This window comes from Balaenoptera musculus, chromosome 8 (genome assembly GCF_009873245.2).
Source record: "Balaenoptera musculus isolate JJ_BM4_2016_0621 chromosome 8, mBalMus1.pri.v3, whole genome shotgun sequence".
NCBI lineage: Eukaryota > Metazoa > Chordata > Mammalia > Artiodactyla > Balaenopteridae > Balaenoptera > Balaenoptera musculus.
The window spans coordinates 31,449,685-31,476,935 of NC_045792.1; the positions used below are offsets into that span (position 1 = coordinate 31,449,685).

Consider the following 27,251-nt stretch of genomic DNA (forward strand, 5'->3'; position numbering starts at 1 on the left):
TCAGAAAAAAAAAGGAAACTGAAGTTCAGAAAAGTTAAATGATGTGCTGAACACTGCATAGCTGCTAGTAGGTAGAAAAGCCAGGACATAGTCCCTTGTCCACTAACTCTAGCATCTGTGCTCTTCACTGCTGTGTCCTTCTGCTTACTACAGACTCCTGGGATGCTGACCATGAGAACAGCTGCTTCCTAATTCAATTTGTTGGATCTTATCACTGAGACAATCCAATTTATCAATAGTGACAAGAGTTTTAACTTATGTTCACCATAGACACACATGTTTTTTATGAAGTGTGTTTGGAATACATTATTCAAATGTTAGGTATTCAGTGTTACAATAAGTATTGACGGAAGCATAACCTATTACCCATATTCCTGTAAAGTTCAGTTTATGAGAGAAATTAAACCACCTGGGCTAAGCAGAGGGGCTTAGTTTAGGGTCAATAATTATGCCTAAAGCATTGAAATTCCTATGTAAGACATGTCAGTGATTTTGGTAACATTGACTATATTTATATTGTCATATTTTCCTTAAGACACCTTAAGACACATACTATTGTAATCTTTTTATTGGAAATTAGTGGAAGTATAGATGAGCAGGAAACCCAAAAGGACTCTAACAGATAGCATTATTTTTTATTAAGTAATACATTTAACACTTCCATTGCCAAAGCTATGGATTATTTAAATGTTAATATCTGTGGTTATGTAATTATGCTAGCATTTACTGAGTGCTTATTATGTTCCAGATAGTGAGCTATGTGCTTCATATACACAATATTTCCTCATCCTTGCAACAATCCTAGAAATAAATAATTATTGTACCCATTTTACAGAAAAGAAAAATGAGGCTCAGGGAAGTAAAGAGTTTTCTCATGAATATCTTATAATTTTCAAAGACACTAAAGCAACTCACTTTTATTATGGTACCATTTTTGTTTATTTGTACACTTTATCATTTCCTTTCTCTCCTTCTTTTTCCCCAGAGTGGAAGAGAGTTTTAAGACACTGTTTTGGGCTATATTTGGACTTTCTGAAGTGAAATCAGTGGTCATCAACTATAATCACAAATTCATTGAAAACATCGGTTATGTTCTTTATGGAGTCTATAATGTTACCATGGTCATTGTTTTGCTAAATATGTTAATTGCAATGATCAACAGTTCATTCCAGGAAATTGAGGTATAATCTCTATACATTTGTATACTATGTGTTACATGTTTTAACTATTCCAGGGATCAACTCAGCATTGGTGGCGACAGTATAGACTACTTTCCATCTGTTCTTTCCCTTTTTACATACTTCTTTATATACTGTATATACTGTAGAAAATATCTATATTTTTGTATACTTTATATACAGGAATCTAGAAAATTTTAATGCTTTGCTTCCAAACACAATATCTATGGGTGTGGTGGGATAGTAAGGCGTAAGGATGAGAAATGTTGTGTGATTTGTTATTATTATTTACAAACTCTTTAGAGTTTAGAAATACTATATCAGCATGAATTTATACTTTATTTTAAAAATTATTGCTTCCGAATACCACTATTCTCCAAATCTTGTTTTGAGTGATGTTCAGAATTGACCGTTTCTCAAATTCAGAGTGATAGTATACATTTTTATTCCAGAAATCTTGGTCTGTCTCCCAAATTAATCAAAGTAGTGATCTGTTGCAGAATTAAAAAGTGAATAATTTTTCATAGTGTTTTCTGGAATGTAGGAAAATGCATTTATATCTTTCAGTGTATTTATAAACACATGCAAGTTTTGATGTCTATAGATCTATAAGCCTGATAAAATTTTAGGCAGATTTAGGAAAGAGTGTGTGAATAGTACCTTAACACTTTTGAAAAAATCTTGGAGTGGTCTTTGGGGTCTGAGAGTGTTGTAGGCATCATTACTTCCATCTAGTCATGCAATGTTAGAAGCATCCCAGTAATTCTTTTTATGCATTTCCTGGCTGAACTGTCATATGTATTTGTGTAGGATGATGCTGATGTGGAGTGGAAATTTGCAAGGGCCAAACTTTGGTTTTCCTACTTTGAGGAGGGAAGAACTCTTCCTGTTCCCTTCAACCTGGTGCCAAGTCCAAAGTCCCTGTTTTATCTCCTACTGAGGCTTAAAAAATGGATTTCTGAGCTGTTCCAGGGCCATAAAAAAGGTTTCCAGGAGGATGTGGAAATGAACAAGGTGATTTGACTTGATAATTTAAAATTATATTTTTAAATGCTGAGACCATTATAACCACTGTGCCACATCCCTTTATAAAGAAGCAATCTGTGATGACATGTCCATCCATTCCCAAATGTAGTCACTTAGCTCAGAGCAGTCCTTTGGCTTGTGTCTGTTTATTAGGAGCACACTGGACATTTCTGCTTAAAAATATAAGAAAAATTCATGAAATGTAACTAAAATAATGTATTACATTATCTGGAGTGGGTACTGAAAGGGAGAGCTATTCTGGGCCCCATTTCTGCTGTTGTGGCTACACGTCCCTCACTTCACCTTCAATTTATACAGCTAGGTATATTTATATACCTCAATTTATACAGCTTCAATTTTTTGCATGTTCAATTTATACAGCTAGCTGATTATGACTTGGGGGAATCTGACAGACAAGTAAGTCCTACATTGGAACGTTCAGAAATCAATTGCTCACATGTAATATGGGAGACCAGGTTTGGCATTAAGTAGTTCAAGAAAGAAATATCTAAGGAGACTAACTGGAAACAATAATCCCATGAGGCAGTACCATCTTAAGAAGCCATGAAAGAGAAGAGGTCTAGTGCTTAGATGAGGGAGTAGAACAATCACAGTGGGTTTAGAAATGTGTGGAGCATGCGGAATGCTGTGTGAAATGCATGGGGGTGGGGAGGTTACTCTCAGCAGGGAACTCTGCAGGGGACAGAACTCTATATCCAGAAGGAGCACTGAGAGACTAGATGCCTCCAGAGGAGGAGGGCCAGGAAAGGAACAGGTGTGGATATGGTGTCATATTATGGGAATGTGAAGGAGCTGGCTGCTTCCAATTCCCAGTTTTAATGAGGAAACACATTTAATTTTCTCTTCAAAAATAGGAAGAGAGGCAATGGGCAAAAGTTGCAAATACTTCATTTTTAGTTCTATGTAAAAAAAGAAATTTGTAACAACAAGATCTGCCCAACAGAGTGGTGGGCTGTCTTGTGAAATAGTGAGCTCCTCATCATTGCAAGTAATCAATAAATGTTAGCTGACCAACATTAGGAATTTATAGGTTTTTCTACACTGGTGGGCAACTGAGCCAAATGATTGTAAAAGTTCCTTGCAGTTATAAGATTCTATTATTGAATGATTTGCTACTTACTACATGAGATTCTCAAGTTAAGCTCCCAGAGCTCCAATTTCCTCAACTGTAATATGGGATCAAAAATTGCATCTACATCATGAAAATCAAATCAGATAAATATGTAAAAGCGCTTTGAGAATTCTAAAGCCCTCTTTAAATGTATTATCATTATTTTGTATAGGAATTTTGGAAAAATATGCCATCTTTAGTGCTCTCCCAGATGTATAACTTACAGAACTCAGTGTGTTGAGTGGCAAAATTTTCCCTCACTTTACTTAATGTTATTAAGTGTGTAGTTTACAGGTGTGATTAGATCTGCAACCCAAGACAATTCAGTCTCCAAAAGGAAATGTCCAAGTACTCACCAAAGGGAAGACCTCAATAAGAATATGTTTCTCTCACTGAAACTTGCTGGAGAATTGGACCAGATGGCTTTTAGAATATGGAATAAAAAAAGAGTGAAATTCGTTTTATAATTCCCAATGTAAAATTAGTGATTGTACTTATTTTACTCTCTGTCTTTAAAAGAGAAATGAAGAAAAGAAATTTGGAATTCTGGGAAGTCATGAAGACCTTTCAAAATTATCACTTGACAAAAAACAGGTAAGATTACATTTGAAAATATGAAGCCACACATAGGTTCAGGCTTTCTACTCAGAGAAAAGGACAGATGTTCAGAAGCAATTTCAAGAAACAGTAGACACATTAAAGAATTAACAATTTAACAATGCTCAAAGAATCTGTTATTGAGAAGTGAAAATAAGGCTGTGTCCTGTTAATCAGCAAAAAGAATTACATGGCTGTCTAAGACAGATAGTAAACACGTATATTGGGGTAATTATGGGTGATGGAATATAGGAATTATGATGTAAAGAAGGGAAAATTAAAACAATAGGGACCTGATGGAGATATAATTAACTTAATTCTCGGCAGCTCAAGTGGAGATTATGCACACCTAACAGAGCTTCATTATTTGTCAGTAATCGAGAAGCTGTCAAAAAAAGGCACCCTGAGAATTTAATGGCTCCTGTCGTCAGCCCAGTTTATAATGAGCAATGTACCCTGGAGCTGCATCAGCTCCGTAATTTGAAGTGGCAAAATCCCTGATGCTGAGGACTTTTGCTTCATTCTGGCAGCAGGCACATAGTAGGGGTACAATAAATGCGTGTTGCTGAGGGAAATTATGAGTGAATTAATTAGGAGAAGGGCAGTGTATCAGGTGGGACTTGCATTCAGTTGCACATATCATGGTGTTTTCAACAAGACAGTTGTTTTTCCCCCTCTCATTTAACTCTCCAGAGTTGGCAGTACAGGACTGTTGTCCGGAGTAAGTCTCTGTGATTCTCCTGGATTTTTTTGTCATAGTCAGATGCAAGATGACACCTTCACCTCCAGACATCACACCCACTTTGCAGGCATGAATAAGGAATGGGGCAAAGGAAAAGTGGGCCACTAGCTGAATCACCCTCAGAGATGCCTCCCAACAATTTCTGTTATTATATCTCATTAACCAGAACTCTGTTACAGGGCCACCCCATGGGACACAAATGCCAAGGAGGGATGCTATTTTGTTTTGTTTTTAAGCCAAGTATGTTACCTCCTCCAACAAAATAGGAATACTCTTATGCATTGATGTAGTATTGATATAGCCAGATCATTGAACCAAGTAGTCAGAAGATTGGGATCTCATCTTATCTCTGCCCCTTTAGCAATTCGTTTGACTTCTCTGAACCTTAATTTCCTCATCTACAAAATAGGAATGATCAAGTTGTACAGCCCATCACACAAAATTGTTGAGAGGATTCAGCTGATGCTTTGTAAATCACAAACACTATTATACAAATGGTGAAGTACTTGTTATAAAGAAGCAGCTTTTTGTTATTTGGTTATGAATAACTCAATAAAAATTTTTCAAGAATAGGTCAGTGTAAGTTGGATTTTATAGTTTTCCAGTAAGAAATTACTTGTGCTGAAAGTATGATGAATGCATGATAACAATAAAGCGTTGGACAAATATGAGAAAAATTCAAGGGGGATCAACATGCCATTTTTTCTTTACGATAGAAACTATAGTGTCTTTCAAATCAAATAATTTTATTTTCTTTGGAGTTTCTCAGAAAATGTAGAAACTTAAAATTTGTTTTAATCATCTGGAAAATACTTTTTATATTTTTTAAACATGGCTTGGATTACTCTACACTTTCCGATAGCACATATTTCAATCCCAGGTGAAAGCAAATTCTTTAACAGCAATACTAAGCCTCTGGTATCTGATCACAGTGGTAGATCAATAAAATGTTGATTCCAATGTCAGCTGAACCTTCTAGAGACCCTTTTGAGAGACTGTTTATTGTGGCAGCCATGGGAATGTAGGGCTCATGTTTTCTTTCAAGAGAGCCTGCTTCAGGGAGTTCGGTCAGCTGACAGCCTCCGGCTGCAGCATCTTTGGGGTCCCCTCAGCTTTCCCACCATGGCCATGCTCTTTAGGTCCCGGATAGTTCATGCCAACACAGGACCTCTCTTGGGGTACTCTGCACCGCAGCTCCCCGTTGGGCTGGCTGACTTTCTCAGACAATCTTATTACCTTTCCCTCTTTCACAGGTGAGTCACGCCTCACAGTCTGGGAGCTTTTTCTGCCTTTTGCTCCCACTTCCCATTATCTTTCACAGGCATGATTCTGAATACATCTCATATTTCTCACTTTGTCTTGGCATTTGATTCCTAGAGGACCAAATCAACACAAGTGTCTATTTTCCCTTACCATTTAAGCTTGTGGTGAACAAAACTGAGGCATATTTCACATAGCTTGCTTTTGCTTGATACATGAACTATATTCCTGAGAAAACGTTTTTTAAAGCAACCATTTGTAGTCCCAATCAGTTTTGCCTGTTGTTGCTGAGATGAACTCCTACTGGAACACATTTAATGCTGATATGTACTAAGAAAAACTCTCATGGTGTGTTTTCCCTAACCCAATTTGCATGGCTTTTGCTCATTCTTTTTCATAAAGTCTATGTCTAAAATGGCACAGTTACGTTTCTAGTTTGCTGGGGTCTTCTTTCTTGACTCCTTGAAAGTTAAAGTGGTTAAGTCGCACAAACCTTCCTTCAAATCTACTCCACGGACACTATATAAATCAGTCAGATGAGCCATATAAAAATACCTTTTAGCATATCTATTTATTATCTTTAATCATCTCCTTCAGCTCCGAATATCACTGACTTTGGTGGTTAGCATTAGCTTTTCGGACATATAGTCTGAAAGGACAGCATACATTAATATTCAGTCTCTGCCATACTGTATTACATGTGTAAACCTGAAAATGCCAAATAATTTCTTGAATATTTGCTCTGTTCCAGCTCTAGATCAAACCCCCTTCAAGTTGTCAGTTTCAGAGCAGGTTTTACATGCCATGGACCGTAGGCCAGTATGGAGCATAGACGTTATTTTAGCATTTTGGGTCCATTCTGTACTGGATTGAATGAGATGTGGAGAATTTTTTTTTTTAATCAGTTACATATCCAGGAACTATGTCCTTTAGCTTCTAATTAGGTCAGGGGCTTTCTTTTTAGTCATCTGATGAACCAGTTATATAATGTAGTGGTTCCAATTTGTTACTATCACCAGATGAATTTGTACAAATTACCCATCCTCTTCTCCAGGTCTATAGAGTTAAAATCTCTGGCCATGGGGCCTGGAAATGTGTATTTTAATAAGTCCTTAGGAGATTCTAATGCTCATCTGGGTATGGGAATCACTGAGTATTTCATTCCCTGAATGACTTAGTCAGGGACATGAACACATCAGTAAAAAGCAATATTCAGCAAAGTGTCTCCAAAAGAAATAGAGCAGATTAAAACTAACCATGAAATAGGCCTAAAGCCACATAGTAGATATTTATCCTTCTGTACAATAATAATAGCTGTTGACACTTATACAACATCTACTATGTCAAGCTACTCATTCTACACACCTTATCTCTTTAATCCTCATATTAGCTCTAGAAGGTAGGTAATATTATTTTCCCTATTTTATACATGAGAAACCTTAGGTTAACAGAGGTGAAATGACTTGCTCAAAGTTCCACTTCAGACACATGACAGAGCCAGAATTCAAATCCATATCTGTTTGATTTCAAGCAAGAGCTTTTACAAGAACTGTACCACATGGTTTCATGTCATATGTGCACCCCCTGCTGACTGATCATATTTCCTCTACATTTTCAGTTCATTGCTTTGATCCCAGCCTCAGACCCCTCAATGTGGGGAATGGGAGACTGACTCCTAGTACTATGTCCAACAACATAAAAAATTCCCAAGACTGAGGCTTACTTGTTATTCTTAATGAATAACAAACAAGTTATTTAGTGTTCCTCACTCTAATCCTACAATGAAGCTGCAGCAAGATGAGAAATGCTAATATCAAACTAATTACTAGGATTAAAAAAAAAAAGAAACATAAAGAATGCAGGAAATGCGGTAGAAAGTATGGGGGAAAAAAAGGACAGGCAGTGCTTTATTCAGAATCGGAGTGTGTATTTGCATTAGACAGGAAGAAAGCTTACACCCAGTCCTTCCTGCTTCTACTCAACAAGCTCCCCTTTCCCACTCCCATCGCATTATGCGTCAGTGCCATCTATATATGTCCAAATCACTAAGGTTTAAATGCTATTCATATTGCCAACTGAATTCCCTTGGCTTCCCAGTCTATTTTAGTAGCTGTACATCAAAACAAATATAAATTAGAATTTTCTGCCACCAAGTGGTAATAATGCTTCTTTGCACCATTGGGTAAGTTTCTTCTTACATATTACTCCTTTGTGTTATTAAATTTTTAAACATGTATTTGTTGAATACCTACTATATATCAGAAACTGTTTAGAAATTTTTGCTAAACAAATGTTTTATTTGCATCCAAATTCATACTTCAGATTTAGAGCAGAACTCTTCACATAAAAGTGATCCAAATGAATTTGTAACTGTTTAGTCATATACCATTTAACTATACTAGTGGTTCCCACTGAGAGGTAATTTTGATTCCACACTACCAGCAGTCCAGGGTGCATTTGTAATACCTGGAGACTTTTTTGGTTGTCACAACTAGAGAGGGGAACTGTTATTGGCATCTAGGGCGTCAAGGCCATGGGTGCTGGCAAACATTGTACAATGCACTGGAAGCCCCCCACAATAAATAATTACCCAGCTCAAAGTGTCAAAAATGTTGCAGTTGAGAAATCCCAGGCTCTACCCATTGGGTGCATGCAAAGAGTAGCTGTGTGTTATAAAACTGTACAACACACTGTAGCTGCAGTCATTGACACATCAAGATCTACAATCCGGAAAATCTACAATTATACCCATTCTCAAATGAACAGAAAACTGTTTTCTGGCTTTCTTGGTACTGTTACCTCTTCTGTGTCATCCAGGGTATTAATTTGTAAGTCATCTGCCTCAGACCTTAAAACCATGTTTCAGATTTATCTTTCCTGTGTGGTTGAGCTGCAGCCAATTGGTTCATGAACCTATATTGTACACGTCTTGTATAGCAAGTTGTCCAGAAACCAAATGAACTCTATAAGTGACCCGAAAGCACTTCTCCCTTCATTCATTTCACCAACCAACAACTTCTGAGCACTTACTATCTGCTGGACAGTGATGGCTCTGAAGGCACTGAGATAAACTAAACAACATCCCTCCTTCTGTAGAGCCCAGGAGGATGTAGACAATAACCATGTAAACAAGCCAGTGAATAAAGTAATTGGCAATTGTGAAGCACGTTATGAAGGGTACAAAAGGCCTAGCTTGCTCAAGATCTATTTTCATGGGGTAGGCAGAGAAAGCCATTTGAGGAGCTTATGTGTTGAGCTAAACTCCAGAGGATCAGACAAAGCAAGTCAGACAGGAAAAGAGCCAGGAAAAGAGTGTTTCAGGAATTGGGAACAACAAACCTTAAATTAGAAAAGAGCAAATGAAAAACAGCCGGCATAGTGTTAATATAATATTAAGTTTCCGAGAAAAGGATTATTGCCATAGGCATGGTGGGTTGTGGAGCTGCCTTAATTTGGAATGATTGGCACAACGAGTATTAAGGTCCACACATTCATCTCTAAAAAATCTCAAAGAAGTATAATTTTTCACTTTCTTTTTTCCATGAACACCATATGGATGTGTTAGTGGCCTCTAACAAAAGAAGGAGACATCAAATTAATGATTTGCCACCATGAGGCTGTGCATTCATGAAGAGATGGACGTGATGCACACAAAGATTCCCTTTGCCCGGATCCTTTCGCTCTGATTATGAACCTGTCCTCACCCTCCATGCTTTATCATAAAAACTGGGGGATGGAAGTGATGACTCTGGTCGTCACGTTTAATGATGTCTTTAAAGCATAAATCATAGTTTGAAATCCAGGAATCATATCTAATATATTAAATATCATTATATTTTATAATATTATTAAAATAAATGATTATGTAATTTGAAAATAAACATTAAAATATTATTAAAATATGTTGAAGTTTGCATTTGTTTCACCAATTCATAAATTAGTAGGACTTGAAGGACTGTAGAGGTCAACTAAGGCATTCCCTTCACTGTCAGAAGAGATTGTAGGGTTTCAGCTTCTCACCTAGTATCCCACAGCTAACTTGTGGCAGAGCCAGATTTGAGTTTTCAGGTTTCTGTCAAGTGCTCTTCTACAGAACCCAAGCCGCCTCTCTGGTTAATTTGGTCAATTGTAAAATTTTATCTTAATTCTTTAAAAGTTAATATAAAGTTTAAAAAAATACGGTAATTTTGCTGACATTATTAGAGAGGGTGAAAGAAAAAGGCAAATAGCTACATGGAAAAGGATGCTATCTAAACAATATCTTCACAATGAGTATGAATCTTGTCAGCCTTGCCATACTTTTCCTATTACTATAACTCAGCTAGATCATAGTTATTTATGTTATTCATTAAATACCCAGAACATAGCACAGCACCTTACATATAGAGGTCACTCACACATACCTGTTTAATGGATGAATGTGTACATAGCTGCTTGAATTCAGCATGTGGCCATTTAAAGCATCAATGCATTGAAGTTAAGTCAAGGATTTTAATTGAGTCTCATTGAGCTTTACCTGTAGCAACTTAGATGTCATTGGGAAATATAAATTATGGCTGTCTTAGTAGATAGTCTTGAAGTTTCTTTTCCCCTGGAAAAGAGTTTTGCACCCCCAAAAATATATATTTGGAGATGCTGTGTTTTGCTCAGTTTCTCCTACTTATTTTTGTAAAACCATTTTTTCCCTTTAGAAAATGCCTTAAAGAGGTTTTTAATCATCCTCTTAGCATGTTAATATGGTACTTTACCACCTCTCTTGCAGATTACTTTCCTTGTTATTTTCCTATTCAAGCAAATGTATTATTTGAAAAGTGCTGCCCAGATAGGATACTATATATATCCTAAAATTCAAATGGTTTATTAGTGCTTTCTTGGCACCTGAATCCTATCCTACAACAAAGTCTTACCCTGGTGTTTCTTCAGGAGTCTTATCACAGTCTCTACTGCAGGTGTGGATGGTGTAGTCAATCATGCTAGACTGTGGATCCCTCATCAATGGACTTCTGAGATCACCACCATTATTTTCTCAACTTGTTTGCCTCTTGCTCCACCAAGGATGTATCTGTGGGAATGTTAAAGCATGACTCTCATGACAAAATGATTGATAGCCACAAAGTCTAAGAGAGTCCTCAGACAACCTCTAATAGACACTGAGAGGCTGAACACACCTAAAGTGTCTATGATTTGTCTTGGAAGACAGAATATTAAGCAAATTAAGTTAAAATGGCACTATACATATAGAAAAGATTATTTATATATATGAGACTTAGTTCACATATATAACTGAGATAAATATCATCATATTTTTAAAAAGTTAAATAATAATCAATTTCTAATTCTTTTCAAAATACAGTTTGGACATAGTAAACAATCAAGTTTAAGAAGTTCAGAAGATTTCCAGTTAAACAGTTTCAATAATCCTCCAAGACAATATCAGGTAAGCATGAATTTTTAAAGAAATAAGACTAGTTATTGGTAATATTTAGAAACTCAAACTATGTGATTATTTAAATGAAAATGAACTGTTATGATATTTTTCTCAATATCAAAATAATACACTAATTCAAAAAAATATTTATTGAGTAACTACCACGTACCATGCACTTTCTAAGTACTAAAGATATAGAAGTGAACGAAATAGATGAAGTCTTGCCATCATGGAACTTAGAGCCTACATGTTTATTGTAAAAAGTCTATCTTACTAATGTGAATTCTCCATTGTTGTTCTTTTCCAAGTTGTTTGGGTTATTCTGTTTCTTTGCCTTTCCATATAAACTTTAGAATTGATTGTGTATTCCAAAATTGTGACTGTGTTGAATCTATAGATTGATTTGAGTAGAACTGTTGTCCTAACTATATAAAGTCTTCCAATACATGAACACAGCAAAAAAAAAAAAAAAAGTCTATCTTACAAAAAACATAAAGAAGAGAGTAAAAAACCCCACCACTGAGAAGTAGACTACTTACTGTTCGTGAATATTCTGCCAGATGATTATATGTATGTATATAATTTTACATATATTTTAATATTATTATAGAAAGGTATATGTAATATATATAAATGAGTTAACAATACTTATAGAATGAATAATAGTTTTTCACTTCACAAAACATATATTCATATTCATTTTAATGGATGTACTATATTCCTTTGTACAAATAAATAATTCTCTATTGATGGACATTTAAGGTTTATTTTTTTTTCACTATTATAAGTAGGACTACTATGAACATACTTGTCCATGTACCTAATTACATCATTAGGATAAGTTCTTGAAAGTGGGATTTGACTATCATTTAGTTTAGGGTTTAGGTAGTAAGATTTGGTTTAGCTATATATCCACCCAGGACTTCCTGCATATGTGCTGAGCCTCTTACTATTTATGAAAAGTACGTAGTAAAAGCAGTATCCTCATGGTGGAAGCTCAGGTGCTGGAGAAATATTGTTACATTGAAGCTAGCCATTCCTAAATTATTAGCAAGTATAAAATCAAAACTGGCTCCATTTCTTTGTAATGGAGGGGAAAAGCCATAAATGAGGGCACATCTGCTTAACTTTCCATTTCCACATACAGAAGTGCACACCTCTGACCTGCCCAGCTGTTAAGGCTGTGTCTTGTTCTAACACTTTTCAAGTAAAATACAAGCAATGAACATCAAGGATTAGATGTTTGCTCTGAACTTATTATTTTCTCAAGAATTAACTTTTGAGTCATTCGTCCTGGTGATGTGAAAATTACTTTTAAAATCTGGAGATAGGGCTTCCCTGGTGGCGCAGTGGTTGAGAGTCTGCCTGCCAATGCAGGGGACACGGGTTCGAGCCCTGGTCTGGGAGGATCCCGCGTGTCGCGGAGCAACTAGGCCCGTGGGCCACGGTTGCTGAGCCTGCGCGTCTGGAGCGTGTGCTCCGCAACAAGAGAGGCCGCAATAGTGAGAGGCCCGCGCACCGCGATGAAGAGTGGCCCCCACTTGCCGCAACTAGAGAAAGCCCTCGCACAGAAACGAAGACCCAACACAGCCAAAAATAAATAAATGAATAAATAAATAAATAAAATTAAAAAAAAAAAAATCTGGAGATAGTATGCATCCCCTACCAGATAAATCGTCTTAATCTTTCATAGCTATCATTTCTGAAGTGCTTACTAAAGAGAGAAAAAATCAGAAACTTATTCCAAATGAGAGATTTATCATGAACATAAAACTAAGATGGATTTCTCTTTTCTCTGTCTAGAAAATAATGAAGAGACTCATTAAAAGATATGTATTACAAGCCCAGATAGATAAGGAGAGTGATGAAGTGAATGAAGGTGAGTTGAACACAGGGACAAGTCAGCCCCTGAGCATGAGCCAGGACCTGGGGCCTGAAGCAGAGCTGAGGGAGAGCTGGAGAGATGGGCGTGGGAAGGGTGACCTTCAACAAGAGAAGACAGGATCTCACCAACCATCAGTACTGCTACATACTGGGGAAATACGCTACTTCTCCGCAGTTGGGGGCAGATGCCACTTGCTAGATAAGTAACTACAGTCATCTCTTGGTATTCGTGGGAGGTTGGTTCCAGGACCTGTGTGGATACCAAAATCCACGGGTGCCCAAGTCCATTATATAAATGAAGTAACTACTACAGTCTACCCTCCGCATCCACACACGTAAAACCCGAGGATAGGGAGAGAGAACTGTATTATATCCGTGGGGGGCTTGGAGGGAGAAGGAAGTGGTTGGGGATAGTGAGGGTCCGTTGCCCCCAAACCCTGTAACATTTGCCACCAATGTTTCCCTTCCACTGACTTCAGGAGGACTACGTTATAAGTTTTCTCTATAATCTTTTCACTAACCAAAATACTGAGCTGAGAAAATAGAAACCTGCCCCCATTAAAAAGTGATTTCCTTTGAAAGGATTCAAAACACAGATGTGTGTGGCATTAAGGCTGATTTCAATCTACCCCAGAATCACTAGTTTCTCTGCATTATGTATTTACAATTGACTTCTTATCACTCTTGTTTTGCAAAGGGGAACTGAAGGAAATTAAACAGGACATCTCAAGTCTCCGCTATGAACTCCTTGAAGAAAAAACTCAAAATTCAGAAGACCTGGCAGAACTTATTAGAAAACTTGGGGAGAAATTATCAATGAAACCAAATCAAGAGGAAAGCAATAGATAATGCAAAGTCTTTCTTTAAAATTCATATTTATTTGTCCACTTGAAGCCATGTTATTTTCTGATTTATTTTTTCAAGTGCCAATATGACCAGCTTTTAAAGAAGAAAAAGTTCAAAGATAACTTGGGTCATCCTATTATTTGGAACTCTACTATTTAATATTTTTGGTGATTAAATTTCATTATTCAGGCTAAAGATTGCAGATTATGACAAAAATTATGCCCAGTTGTTTGGTGCTTGTTTTGTAAACTGCTTTCTTGGGTACAACTACTGTGATGATGTGATTGCCATGTAGTGTCTGCCTGGGAATCATTTCAGCTGACAGGGCAGACACACCATGTTGTGGTATTTTCCCTGATGGAGATTTCAGGTACCTTCTTGCCTGCTCTATGGATCCCTTGCTGGTGACTTCCAGACTTGAAATCTAGAGAAAAATAATCTCTTGCCATTTAGAGAATACTGTTTAATCATCTACCCTTCTTAGCCCACACAGAATATGATTGATAATATCTGTGCAAAATGGGGTTAAATCTTTCCTAAATTTTCTGATTCATCTCTTTGAAAATGTTACACTTACCAGTGAAAAAGTATTTCCTTCACTGAACTCTGGAAACAGTTCAGTTCTCTGTGTGTGTGTGTGTGTGTGTGTGTGTGTGTGTGTGTGTGTTTGCACATGTGCATGTGAAATACTTGTCCTATTTTCTTTTGCAGCCAATACAGACACTCAAAAGCTCTTTATATTATACTTTATATTGTACGATGTACAATTTTTTATTTTATTGAAAAATTATTGGCCAAATAAGAACACTTTATTGGAGAAGTATCAAAGCCACAAACAATTATCGTTATTTGCTTCAATTATAGTACAATTTTTGTGCCATTTCCAAGGGGCTTTACAGGTGAATTCCTACATTTGGCCTCAAATGTAAAGGAAAAAACGTGTTGAGGGAACTTGCAAATACTTAGTATGTCCTACCCTCCTCTCAAAATATATAAAACAGGAATTTGAATTCATGAGCATTTACCAAGAGGTTGCTATTACTTACTGATGATGTGAGGCCATATCTAAAACAACTAAAAGAAAGAAATGAAGGTTCACTATTCAGCTACCCAAAGACTGTCAACATTTGGATGATGCTGGGGATTGACCTGAAGTGCTGCTTTAAATTCAATAAAGAGAGGCTTCAAATGCAAATTTTAAATTTCATTTTAAAGATAAAATGGTCACAGAGAATCTATTTGGCCCCAACTTTGATTTAGTTTACATCAAAAAACCTTTATGTAACCAAATCAGAAAATACCACTGAGATTTTTATATACAGTGATTTTATATTTATGGTTATTACTTATTGAGAAATTATTTAGTGATACAGAAAAGGTCTGTTTTCAAATGTTTTGTGACAACATTTGAATCAGAGTTTTAAAAAATCAACTTCATAACCAAATGCACTATCTGCAAATTAAAATAATCTAAATGCACAAAGCTTGTGTGTCATGCCATGCAAGAGATTGGCCTCCAAGCCAAGGAGCGCTCTATGACAGCAAATGGGCTTGACTCCAGAAGATTCTGGAAAAGGTATTTAGATTTCTCAGTGTCTTTTAAATTGGGTTGACTTGACAAGATGTAAGTTTTAGGAAATGCAACAGGCATGACGATGAGTTCCTCAGTAAAAGGCACTGCCATCAAGTGCCACCTGTTATTGTTCAAATTTAAATGTCCTGAAGTCAACACATTTTCCTTGAAGTGCAACTGAATTGGCATCTCTTCTAATTTCCTTTTAATTGGAAGATGAAAAGACAACTCAAGCATATTTTAAGAAAGGCTTTAAAAATTCCAGCAAGAACTTAATTCAAGGCATATTGGCAAAGGATTGTCAAAGCACAACGATCCTTCAAATATCTCAAGACCACTGGCTTTAAATCCTGTATTCATGTTGCAGTTAGCTTAATCTTTTAAAATTAGGTGGTTAAGAAATTTAAATGTGTTTATCCAAACTGCTGTCTCTCATATTTCTTTTCTGTGGTTTGGTGCTTTCTGGAAGTTTGGGTACCATAAGGAGGACAGAACAATGGTATCTGGCACTCTGACCATACAGCTACTCCCTGAGGGCCAAGCCCTGCTGACTCCTCATGGCAGACCATCCACCAAAGAACAAAATGAAGCCCCTGGTTTTGTACATCACTGCCTAGTTTTACTCTCTGCTGTTCTCATTACTTTGAGACTGAGAAATAACACAAATTCAATATGATTTTACTAGGGATATAAAATGAATCACCAGAATCTACTGCCTGCTTAAAACTTTGCCAGGGATTAAAAGGAATAAAAAATGTGTCTGACCTCAAGGAACCTACAACAAAGTAAAGAAATAAGACTTAATACAACTATAAGAAGTGTTTATTGAGCACCTACCATGTGCCAGGCACTGTGATAAATGCTTTCCATGCTCTATATAATTAAGTCTAACTTAATGCTTACAACAGCTGTATGAGGTAACTATTGTTACTATACTCGTTTTAGAAATGAGAAAACAGAGGCTTTTAGTGGTTAAGTAACTTGCACATAGAGGCAAGTGTCAGAACCAGGAACAAAACCTAGGCCTGCCTCACAGCAGAGGCCTCACAGTTACCTGGGATCTTGAACAGCTATTTTGGAGTGTGGTTGTCTCATTGTGAAGCTTATATTTCAACCTCTAGGTTAGGAAAAATGGGCTGTATCTGAAAATATTCCATTCTATACCCAGTCCAGAGATACACAATCATGTTAATCATGACAGGCTAGGGGTAAAAAGAATATTGGGCTTCAAAATGATTGCAGATACAAAAAAGAATAAAAGATGGAGATGTATATTAAGGAGTGGGGATAGTGTGAGCAAGGCCAAGAGTTGGGCATGAGTGTGGGACACTAAGGAAGAAATAGTGAATTCAGTGGCTGTGACTTGGTGAGAACAGATTGACTTTATTTGGACAGTCTCTGCCACCCATCCAGCACTATTCCAGTATTAATCTTATCACTATGTGAATAGTAAAAGAAAACCCAAAACTAAAATTTTAATTAAAATGGAGAGACTATACAGTAGTATTTGCCAAACAGGCAGCCTGACCTATTAGTGCCCCAATAGAATCACTGTCAAGACCAATTTCCAGCTTTGGGCCAAGGGTTTTCTCTAAGTGCCACATTCTAAGTATGGCCTGCATCTATTCTGATTCTAACAAGCAGATACAGCCTCCTTCTTCACTCTGAAACCGTCCCTCGTCATTGTGTGCCAGGCAGGGGTTATGAAAGCCATGGCAGCTGTCCCCACAGTCTGTTGAGTGGTGCTGGGTGGGAGGTCCTACACTGTAGTTAGAGTCTCTGCCCTTCAGTGCAGAGGGTGCAGGTTGAATCACTGGAGAACAAAAAAGGATGTGAGTTCCTGACCCAGACCTCTGTGTTGTACTCTGGAAACTTACCTGAGCAAGTTAACCAGAGGTTGTGTAGGAGCACAGCTCGGCAGCCTACCACTGGCAGAAGTTGAAAATTCAGCCAAACATCTGTTACCGTACACAACATTGACTTATATTCTGAGTCTTTACTTTTACATGTGACTAGCTGAGGTTAGAGATACACCACAAACTCTATGAAAGACCCAGGTAATTAAGGCAAATGTATTGTTTTTCTTGAATCACTAGAATGATTGCTTGAAGTTTCTTCTTTGCTCTATTTACAGCAACAACTGTAAACGTTTCTATGGAAACTTTTAAAAATACTTCTCCAGGATGAATATGATAACACCTATTCACAAGTCACAAAAAGCTTTCATTTTGGAATCAATTTTTGTAGAAATTTTGTACAACTGAGTAAATAGCTAGAGACATTGACCAACTGTATGATAGGCTTTTTTTATATTAGTGCCACTTGATAGATAATTTATCCAGTGTAAGTGGATCATAGGGATATCGATTCATGTTTTTCAAACTCTTTGAAAATGACAGATCAAATAGCCCACATATTCAATGGTAAGGGGAGTTCTACATACTAAGGAGATTACATAAGTCACGGTACTAAAAATTAGTTTTTCAGATTCATCATAGTTGTAGCACTCCCTAAGTATCATGTTATCGAAGACACTGAAGTAAAAACCAAGAGAAAATAGGTATGTACAGAATCTAAGAATGCTTTACCTTTCTTCTTTTTCTAATGCCCACTCTGAAAGCCAAAGGCTTTTGTCATTGTCCACTGATAAACTGTAGGAACAGTGTGTAAAAAGTAGGCAGACAGGCATGTCCTCTAGTAAATGCACAGAACATTACTTTTTTTCCTAAATCATTAGAGGAAGCCTTGATGATGACATTCGAGAAGTGAGTCTTGAACTTCACTGCCCTGCCTTTTTGTCCTCATCATTGTTCATGAAAATAGACTTTCATAGCACCACAAGAACAGACTCAGAATAAATTAAGTTTACTAATTATCATGTCTGAGACTAAAAGTACTATGGCAATGCTCTGCTTTTGCCTTAACCTTTCCAGTATTTTGTGATTCAGTCATCCGACATTTACCTTTCACTCTTCCTCAGAAAATGTACTCTCAGAATAATTGGAAAAGGTCAAATTTCAGTGTTACCTTATATTTCAAAAAATGTTAACATGTCATATCGTCGCTACTATTAATATGTAGAAGAATATATATACACACTATACATATATATAGTTTGTCATTATATTTAGTCTATAACCATATAATGCATATATAATATATGCATGTTATGTATATATATATATACACATATATACATGTATATATATATATGATCAATGACATTTTTCAAAGCATAGTAATGATCTTAGAAAAAACATTATGCTTACAAATCTGGATTTTATTTTGTTTCTTTTCTCACTTGTCCTTTTCTTTCTTTTTTCATTTCAATGATTCAACTTTTTTTCCTAGTCTCTATATGTTATCTACCTCTTCTACTGAGTTCTTTTCAGTCTAGTAGCACAGAGTATAGGATCTAGAGCCAGAAAATATGGGCTTGAATCCCAGCTCTGACAATTACCAGCTGTGCATTTTTCACTAAGTTGCTTAACCTTTCTGGGTCTCATTATCCAAATTCCATGGATTAAAAAAAAAAGCTAACATCATCTCCTGCATAAAATTTCTGTGAGGATGAAATGGGTTAATACCTCTTAGACTCAGAAAATCGTACTTGGCACATATAAGCATTCAGTTAATGTTAGCAATTGTGGAGAAAGGATATGGCTCTCAAATTCCTTTTTCTACCCTGTCTTAAATCTCTCCCTCTTAAACCTCATAAAATCTTATGACATTTAAGTTTCAACTCATGTTTCTCTGATTGGTTGATACACAGTGTCTGGAGCATTGTGCTGAGAAGGAATCTGAGGCCCCTGTGGAGAAAAGGAGGAAAGAGAGATACAGAGACAATTAACAATGCTTGCCATGCACATGGGAAGTTGGCCCTCATGCCACATATTTGCCATCCTTGAAAAAAAGGAACCATATTTGAGCAATATTTTGGAAAATTTCAAGGCATATTTGTTACTTTTCACTGTAATAATTTTGTTATCATTTTAAAATAATATCATAAGATGGTTTAGGGCAGGTACCATATTAGATTCAACTCATAAAACTTTTATTTAAAACCTATTATATTCATTGCAATGTGCTGTGAACCAGTGCCAATAGCAGTACTAGAAACAGAATACAGAACTGACTTATAATTAGTAGTTCGATGAGGCCTATTTTAATTTATTCATCCTAGAGAGCTATACAACACTTGGGAAGAAACTCTTCAGCATCCACAAAGTAGGAAATGAAGCCTGGACTCATTTGTGTTAGGTTTAGTTTACCTGCTAGGGTTTGTGGTTTCATCTCATTTCTTAGAGGACATACCAAACCCATGTAAGGAAATCTTGGCATTCCTGATTGATTTCTACCTCCTTCTTGGAGGGTAATCAACATGACTCATTCACTTCATACTTTTGTCTAATAAGATAGTTATCCTTTGGCTCAAGAAGTAGTAGGCAGTAATGAATTGATCCCATGCCAGCTTTTTTCTTATTAATTCATTTATGGGTCTAGCCTATTGAGTTTTCTCAAAGACGTGATTCAGTCGTCTTTCACGATTGACTAAGAGGATACTGTTAATCCTTGGCTGCGTCATTAGTTCACTCAGCGTTTAGCCTCACTGATGATGAGGAACGGACTGTCATAGTTTGTTGCTTCTCCCTGATGCTGTCCATTCTGGAGCCCAGTTACTTTTCCTCACAAACCCCTAACTCAGGTCTGACCCTGGAATATGTTTGAGTTTTTCTCTCTTAAACCGAAGACATCTGGCTGATGGCTTAAGAGCTCGGTAGGCTTTATAAAGATAACCTTGGTGTGAGGAGTGGTCAAAGGCTAGAGCGTTTTGAACGTCCATCCTTCAGGACAAATCAGAAGTCCTGAAGTATTGTTTGCGCTTGGAAATATCATTTAATATGTTACAGGATCAGCACATTTGAAAAAAAAACAACTTTATTCTCTAAGCAATCTGGGCTGAGGTTGTGGCATTATGGGAGAATAATGATTTTTCCAGCAATTCACTAATACCTATTGTTAGAGAATCTGGACATTAATTGTAGCCTATCTGCAGCTGACTGTAACCAAGGATCATCCCGTTCCTCCTCCTCCTCCAAGCAGGGGCCAGGCCTGCAGCCTGCTAGTATTTTACAATATATCATGAAAATTGCAAATATACTAATATCAAATGCATTATCATAAAATTAAAATAATACAATATTCAGTGTGCTTTGACCTGTGCTTTACAAGAGATGCATCTAATGCTATTGATACTTTCATTCCAGTGATTTTTATGCATCTCCATGCCCGGTGCAGCACCTGGGATGTTGTGGGTGTCAGCAATAGGGGTTTATTCAGTCATTTCACTTAAAATTCAAACAACAATCAGGACACAGTTTCTGCCCTCAAGGAGTTCTTAGTCAGACACAGGAGTCAGTCATGTCACCTGTCAGTTCGATGCCATGAAAGCCCCCAGGAGGAGCATCAAGGTGTGGGGGGGAGGAAGAGTGCTTCATTTCAGGTCAGAGAGGCTTCTGGTAGGAAGTAGCATACATTTCAGACAAGCCTGCATTAGGCTGAAGCATTGCTCCTTTTACCCTCTGGGAACAGCGGTATTGGAAGTACATCTGTGGCTTGGCACGCTCCTTGTCTTTATGTAGCCTGTCTTAAAGAACGTTCCCCAGAAGCAGACTTGGAATGAAGCTATGCTTCCATGCCCAGGACAAACTGATGAAGAGTTGGGGAAAGCAGGACAGGGAAGAAGAAATCCACACAGCTGTCTGACGCAGGCAAAACCCCGCTAAGGGTAACTTCAGCCTGGTCCTGCAGAGGAATTCTGAAGTTCTGCCTCTGGACTTTCATGCCCTGGCCCATCAGTCCTTTGCTTAAGGGCTGACCCAGGGTGATGCAAACTCCCAGGCATTTAATATATAATATAAACCTTCAGTGGCCCAAGGGCAGCCTCCCAGAGAACACGTCAGGTGCAGGCATTTAGAAGCAGACGCACACAGATGTCAGGAGGAGATGCACTGTAAAGAGGTCTGCTGGCATCTGGAGAAGCACTGACAGCGTCCACTCCACTCCCAATGTACAGTGCCAAGGATGGTATTCTTTGTAACCATAGATTGTGTCAGAATTCTAAAATGCTACTTGGTTTTCTATGGATCTTTGGAAATTTGAGAAATAGTATCTGTTTTTGAGTCTGCAGAGGAGATGTTTAAGATCTTCTTGAAATCAAGGAGATTCTGGGTTACTTGTACTTGGTGGTTTAACCCCACGTGTGTACCCTCCAGAAACAGGGCTGTTTCCACAGGTGGCTGCTTAATTCATTAAGCTAAATAAGTGTTGAGAGTTACACATACATCCTGGACCAACATACCTCATGAGGCAGCTAGGTCCTTCAAATTGCCCACCAGTTGGTATTACTTTAAGTAGAGGTATAATATGTCCCTCTGAAATGTAATTTTAATAAGGGTGATATATTAACCAATTATGAACATCAAACTGAATGAATTTATCTAGACCTCTAAAGAATGAGACCCAGAATTGGTAACTTTAGATGTAGGTGGGTCCAAGAAAAAATCCAGAATATGGGGCCATTCAATTAGACACTTTACAACCAAGAATATCATAGCAGTGTCCCTGGCTTAAGGCACAGCAGAAATGTAATAGAAGGCTGTGGAGAATGCAGGAGCCAAGGGCAGCCTTTGCAAAATGCATCAAGGAGCACCAATGACTGATTTTTCCCTTGCATGGCCTACTTCACCATATTCATGGTGCTATTGCCGCCAAAAAAGACTTTGCATAACCCTTTGAGAACCATAACCCACGGATTTATGTCACAGGCACTTTCAGTGTTCCCAGCACATACTGGGTGCTCAAAAAATATTTTCTGAATGAATACATTTGTTGGATGAATGTATTTGGTGCCACTTGATACCCCAACAGGGCTTGCTATACCTCGGGAGAAGAAAAATAGAACAGGCTTTAGGCAGAGAAAACTCCTGAGGGAGACCTGTTCAAGACTTGCTGGCCAAACACTTTGACATGAGACCCCCAGTAACCTCCTGCTGGCTTGGTCAGCAGTGCGGTCTAGTGAGGGACACAGATCTCTAATGCTGCGAGGCTCTCTTTATCTGGCCACCATAGGGATCTACCCATAGACTGAGAGAGAGAACACACAAATCTGCCTTGACTTGGGCTCTTTGTTTCCCCACTTTTTGAGGACTGTATTCTGGTCCCAACCTTCTGGGTATCACCTTTCATCCACACCAGAAGAGAGATTAGAGTTGAGATGAAGTCTGCCTGGGTGACACCGTGCAATCAGAATTGCCAGGGAGAAAGGGGCAGCGGGAAGCAGCCTTTATCTCTGCCACCTTGGTTTCCTTTATCATCAGATGAGGGGAGTAATCCTTGCTGTACACTTGACATCCTGAGATTAATGTGAGGTGAAAAAAAAAAAAAAAAAAAAGTGATGTCTCTAAAGTTTTTAAAAATTTCTCCACAGACCAAGACAGCTACCCTGAACAGAAAGTCAGTGATGGCATTCTACCCCTTAAGGGTTGCCATTTGCTTGGAATAATTGAGACTCTTCTACCAAAATCTCATTGACAACTAATGGGAAGAGAGCAAATATCAACCCAGTCTTTGACTGGTTTCCTCGAAGGTGGTAATCTGTGGGTCCATGGAATCCTGTGACTTTGGCTTTTACCTCTCAGAATTCCTTTCATTCTCTTTTTTTAAAAAATTGAGATATAATTGACATATAACATTATGTTAGCTTCAGGTGTACAATATAATAATTCTATATTTGTGTATATTGTGAAGTGATCACCACGATAAGTCTAGTTAACATCCATCACCACAGTTACAATTTTTTTCTTGTGACAAGAACTTTCAAGATCCACTCTCTTAGCAACTTTCGAATATACAATGCAGTATTATTAACTATAATTACCATGTTGTACATTACATCCAACTTGGGCTTTTTTTGTTCCCATTATGCCTGGCTGCTAGCCAAACCACAAGGTATTCTATACAGACCTGGGAGGTCACACTGACACAGTTCAGGCAGGTTGGCGACAGGATGTGTGAGGAACCGGGCAGGATGGCCCCAGCCTGCTGGTGCCAATGTGTGGCAGTGTGGTTCAGAGAAACACACAGAGCTTCAGAGACAGATCTGAAGGGAGACCCCATGCTGCCACTTACCACCCCCCGTGTGAGCTTGGACTAACGTTGAAACTTTCTGAGGCTCATTTTCCTCAGCTGTTTAACAATGCCTTCCTCATGAGGTCAACGTGAGGATTAAATAAGAATATGTGCAAGAAGCACTTCATCTTTTTTTTTTTTTTTAATTTATTTATGTATTTTTGGCCGCATCGTGTCTTTGTTGCTGCACGTGGGCTTTCTCTAGTTGCGGCCAGCAGGGGCTACTCTTCAGTGCGGTGCGCGGGCTTCTCATTGCGGTGGCTTCTCTTGTTGTGGAGCACGGGCTCTAGGCGCACGGGCTTCAGTAGTTGTGGCTTGCGGACTCTAGAGCACAGCCTCAGTAGCTGTGGCGCACGGGCTTAGTTGCTCCACAGCATGTGGGATCTTCCCGGACCAGGGCACGAACCTGTGTCCCCTGCATTGGCAGGCGGATTCTTAACCACTGCGCCACCAGGGAAGCTCAGCACTTCATCGTTGAGGATCTTACAATTGAGCATCTCTGTCAGACGTTGGGTGATACAATCCTCAGACATCTTTTACCCCTCCTCTTCCCCAGACACCCAACTCAGTTTTTGAAAAATTGAAGTAGTGTTGATTTACAATGTTGTGTTAGTTTCAGGTGTACAGCAAAGTGATTCAGTTATACATACATATATATTTATTTTTTCAGATTCTTTTCCCTTATAGTTTATTAAATATATTGAGTATATTTCCCTGTGCTATACAGTAGGTCCTTGTTGGTTATCTATTTTATATATAGTAGTGTGTATATGTTAATCCCAAACTCCTAACTTATCGTCTTCCCCCTTTCCCTTTTGGTAACCATAAGTGTGTTTTCTATGTCTGTGGGTCTATTTCTGTTTTGTAAATAAGTTCATTTGTATTGTTATTTTAGATTCCACATATAAGTGATGTCATATGATATTTGTCTTTCTTTGTCTGACTTACTTCACTTAGTATGATAATCTCTAGGTTCATCCATGTTGCTGCAAAAGGCATTATTTCATTCTTTTTTTTATGGCTGAGTAATATTCCACTGTATAAATATACCTCATCTTCTTTATCCACGTATCTGTTGAAGGACATTTAGGTGGCCCAACTCACTTTTGAGATACCTGTAAAATAATCTCAGGACAAGCCTCAGGATATGCATCTGGGCCAATAAAGACCAGGCTAAGATGTGTGCTGACCTTTGCCAGGTAGTTGGGGGAGGGGAGTGGTCCAGAGGCACATCAAGGTCCATACACCCCCTTCTCGTCTGTAGGCCTTGGTTCATCTGGATCTGAAGTTTCCCCTCCAAACTTCACAAATAATTTGCCTTCAATATATGGCTGCTCTTTCTGATAGAGACAACAGCTTCATCCTGGGCTTTGTTTTCTGATACCCCTGGGGTCCCAATGGCAGGGGCTTAATTATTGGCACCCCCAATCTTATGACTATTCCTCAAAGTTACCCCCCCCACAGACCGAAGGGCTCTATGCTGAGTCTTAAACACAGTGGCATGCGGAAACCCCACTGGATCAGAAGCCCCACCTTGACACCCCTTTGTGAGCCCCTTGTGCTCAGGACTCTTGAGTCCCTTGAGTTTCTGTGCCCCACCCAAGATACGGTGCTGAGAACGGCAAGTCCAACACTAATTTCCTGTGGAACAAATATGCACTGAGCACTCATGTGTATGAGGCACTCCTCTGGATGGTGAAGTGCACGGGAAACCTCTGCCTCCTCATGGAACCTGCATTCAGGAAGGGATAGTAGACTAGAAGCAGAATAAATAAGTGAAGCACACATTGTGTAAAAGGGTGACATGGCTATGAAGAAAAATAAAGAGGTGAGGGAGTTGCAATTGAAGGGTAAGCTGGGACGAAGAGAGAGAGTGGCATGGACATATATACACTACCAAATGTAAAATAGATAGTTAGTGGGAGGCAGCCGCATAGCACAGGGAGGTCAGCTCAGTGCTTTGTGACCACCTAGAGGGATGGGATAGGGAGGGTGGGGGGGAGACGCAAGAGGGAGGGGATATGGGGATAGATGTATATGTATAGCTGATTCACTTTGTTATACAGCAGAAAGCTACACACCACTGTAAAGCAATTATACTCCAATAAAGATGTTAAAAATAAATAAATAAGTAGAGTGGCTAGAAAAGGTCTCATGAGAAAAGACCAGAAGGAGGTAAGGGAGGGGATTTAGCAGATGTGTGAGGAGAACATTCTCGTGGGCGAACCTGAGAGCAAAGACGCTGAGACAGGAGCGTGTCTGGTGTGTTTGGGGAACAGCGAGGAGGGGAGTGTGGCTGGAGCAGAGGGACGGAGGGGAAAGCAAGAGGAGATGAGGGCAGACAGGAAACAAGTGCTGACCAGGTTGCTGGCCTTGAAGCCACAGATGGCAGAGGCTTTTATTCTGAGTGGCATCGGAAACCGTAGCAAGATCTTCAATCAGTGAAAGCAACATTCTTCCCCAGTTATCTCTCTGGGGCCTGATTCTTACCCTCATTTCTAGAAGCTGAGCCCTGTCTTTCTTCATCTCACATTGCCATCATCTCATGAATGGCACGTTGGTGAGGAGATGCTGGGAGCATCAGAACTGGCTGGGTCAGAGCCCACCTGGTGACGTTCTCTGCACACCTTTGCTCTTGACATACCTGCAGGAAATGAACTGGGTCAATCACATCCCTGTTTATACTCTCCCTGATTGCAGCTTATACATGCAGGCTTCTAGCTGAATCTTTCTTTCTCTCCTTTCCCCCATCCTTTCCCCATAATTTCCTTGAAATGGGCTATTTTGCCCTTATCATGTCATGAAACTGGCACCAGTCTCAGGGCTTTCTAAATATCTGCTAGAAGCTAGTGACAGATGCCAAGCTGCCTGGTGATTAGTGGGAAGATTCTGTATCCCCCTCTCTGCCCATTTCTATCAAGAAATTATAATAAAAGTAACATAGTGCTTGCCTCAAGAATTATAGGTCAAGAGGAGAACAGATAAAGGAAGGAAGGAAGGAAGGGAGGGAGGGAGGGAGGGAGGAGGGAAGGAGAGAGAGAGAGAAAGATTTCATCATCTTTTTTCTTCATGAAATTGACTGACTTGAGCCAGTATTTCAGAACAAGATGCGCTTGGTTACTCAGGGGCCAGTATGAGCCATATACCCAGGTCACCCTCCAGCATCACTCTCTGGCTGAGGGAGGAGTGATGCTGTGGTTCTTCAGTTAGCTGGCCTGGCTTGAGGACCAGCATGTCTTCCAGCTTCTGAAGCAGCCTACCTGGCAGCCCAGAGCACTGTGCTGGCTCCGTAGCTTTTCCAAGGTCCCTGGTGACCTCTCATAACCCTGCTTATAACCATGGCCTTTGAGAAGGGGCCCTGAAGACTGTCTGAAGAGGGAATGCAATTATGGCCT

At 38.7% G+C, this 27,251-nt stretch overlaps 1 protein-coding gene across 3 annotated transcripts in view; it reads left to right on the top strand.

The window, feature by feature from the left end:
* The window catches only part of TRPC6 (transient receptor potential cation channel subfamily C member 6), a 137,424-nt gene extending 121,852 nt beyond the window's left edge, over positions 1 to 15,572 (top strand). The window contains exons 8-13 of one of the 3 annotated variants that reach the window (XM_036862392.1): positions 986 to 1,181; positions 1,989 to 2,192; positions 3,856 to 3,930; positions 11,289 to 11,372; positions 13,167 to 13,242; positions 13,945 to 15,572. In XM_036862392.1, coding sequence (XP_036718287.1) covers positions 986 to 1,181; positions 1,989 to 2,192; positions 3,856 to 3,930; positions 11,289 to 11,372; positions 13,167 to 13,242; positions 13,945 to 14,096 — 787 coding nt within the window. In that variant the 3' untranslated portion in view covers positions 14,097 to 15,572. Of the gene's footprint in view, positions 1 to 985; positions 1,182 to 1,988; positions 2,193 to 3,855; positions 3,931 to 4,626; positions 4,722 to 9,500; positions 9,733 to 11,288; positions 11,373 to 13,166; positions 13,243 to 13,944 lie in introns of those variants that run through there. The other 2 variants (XM_036862394.1, XM_036862395.1) reach the window with 2 other exon arrangements.
* Positions 15,573 to 27,251: the final 11,679 nt, after the last annotated feature.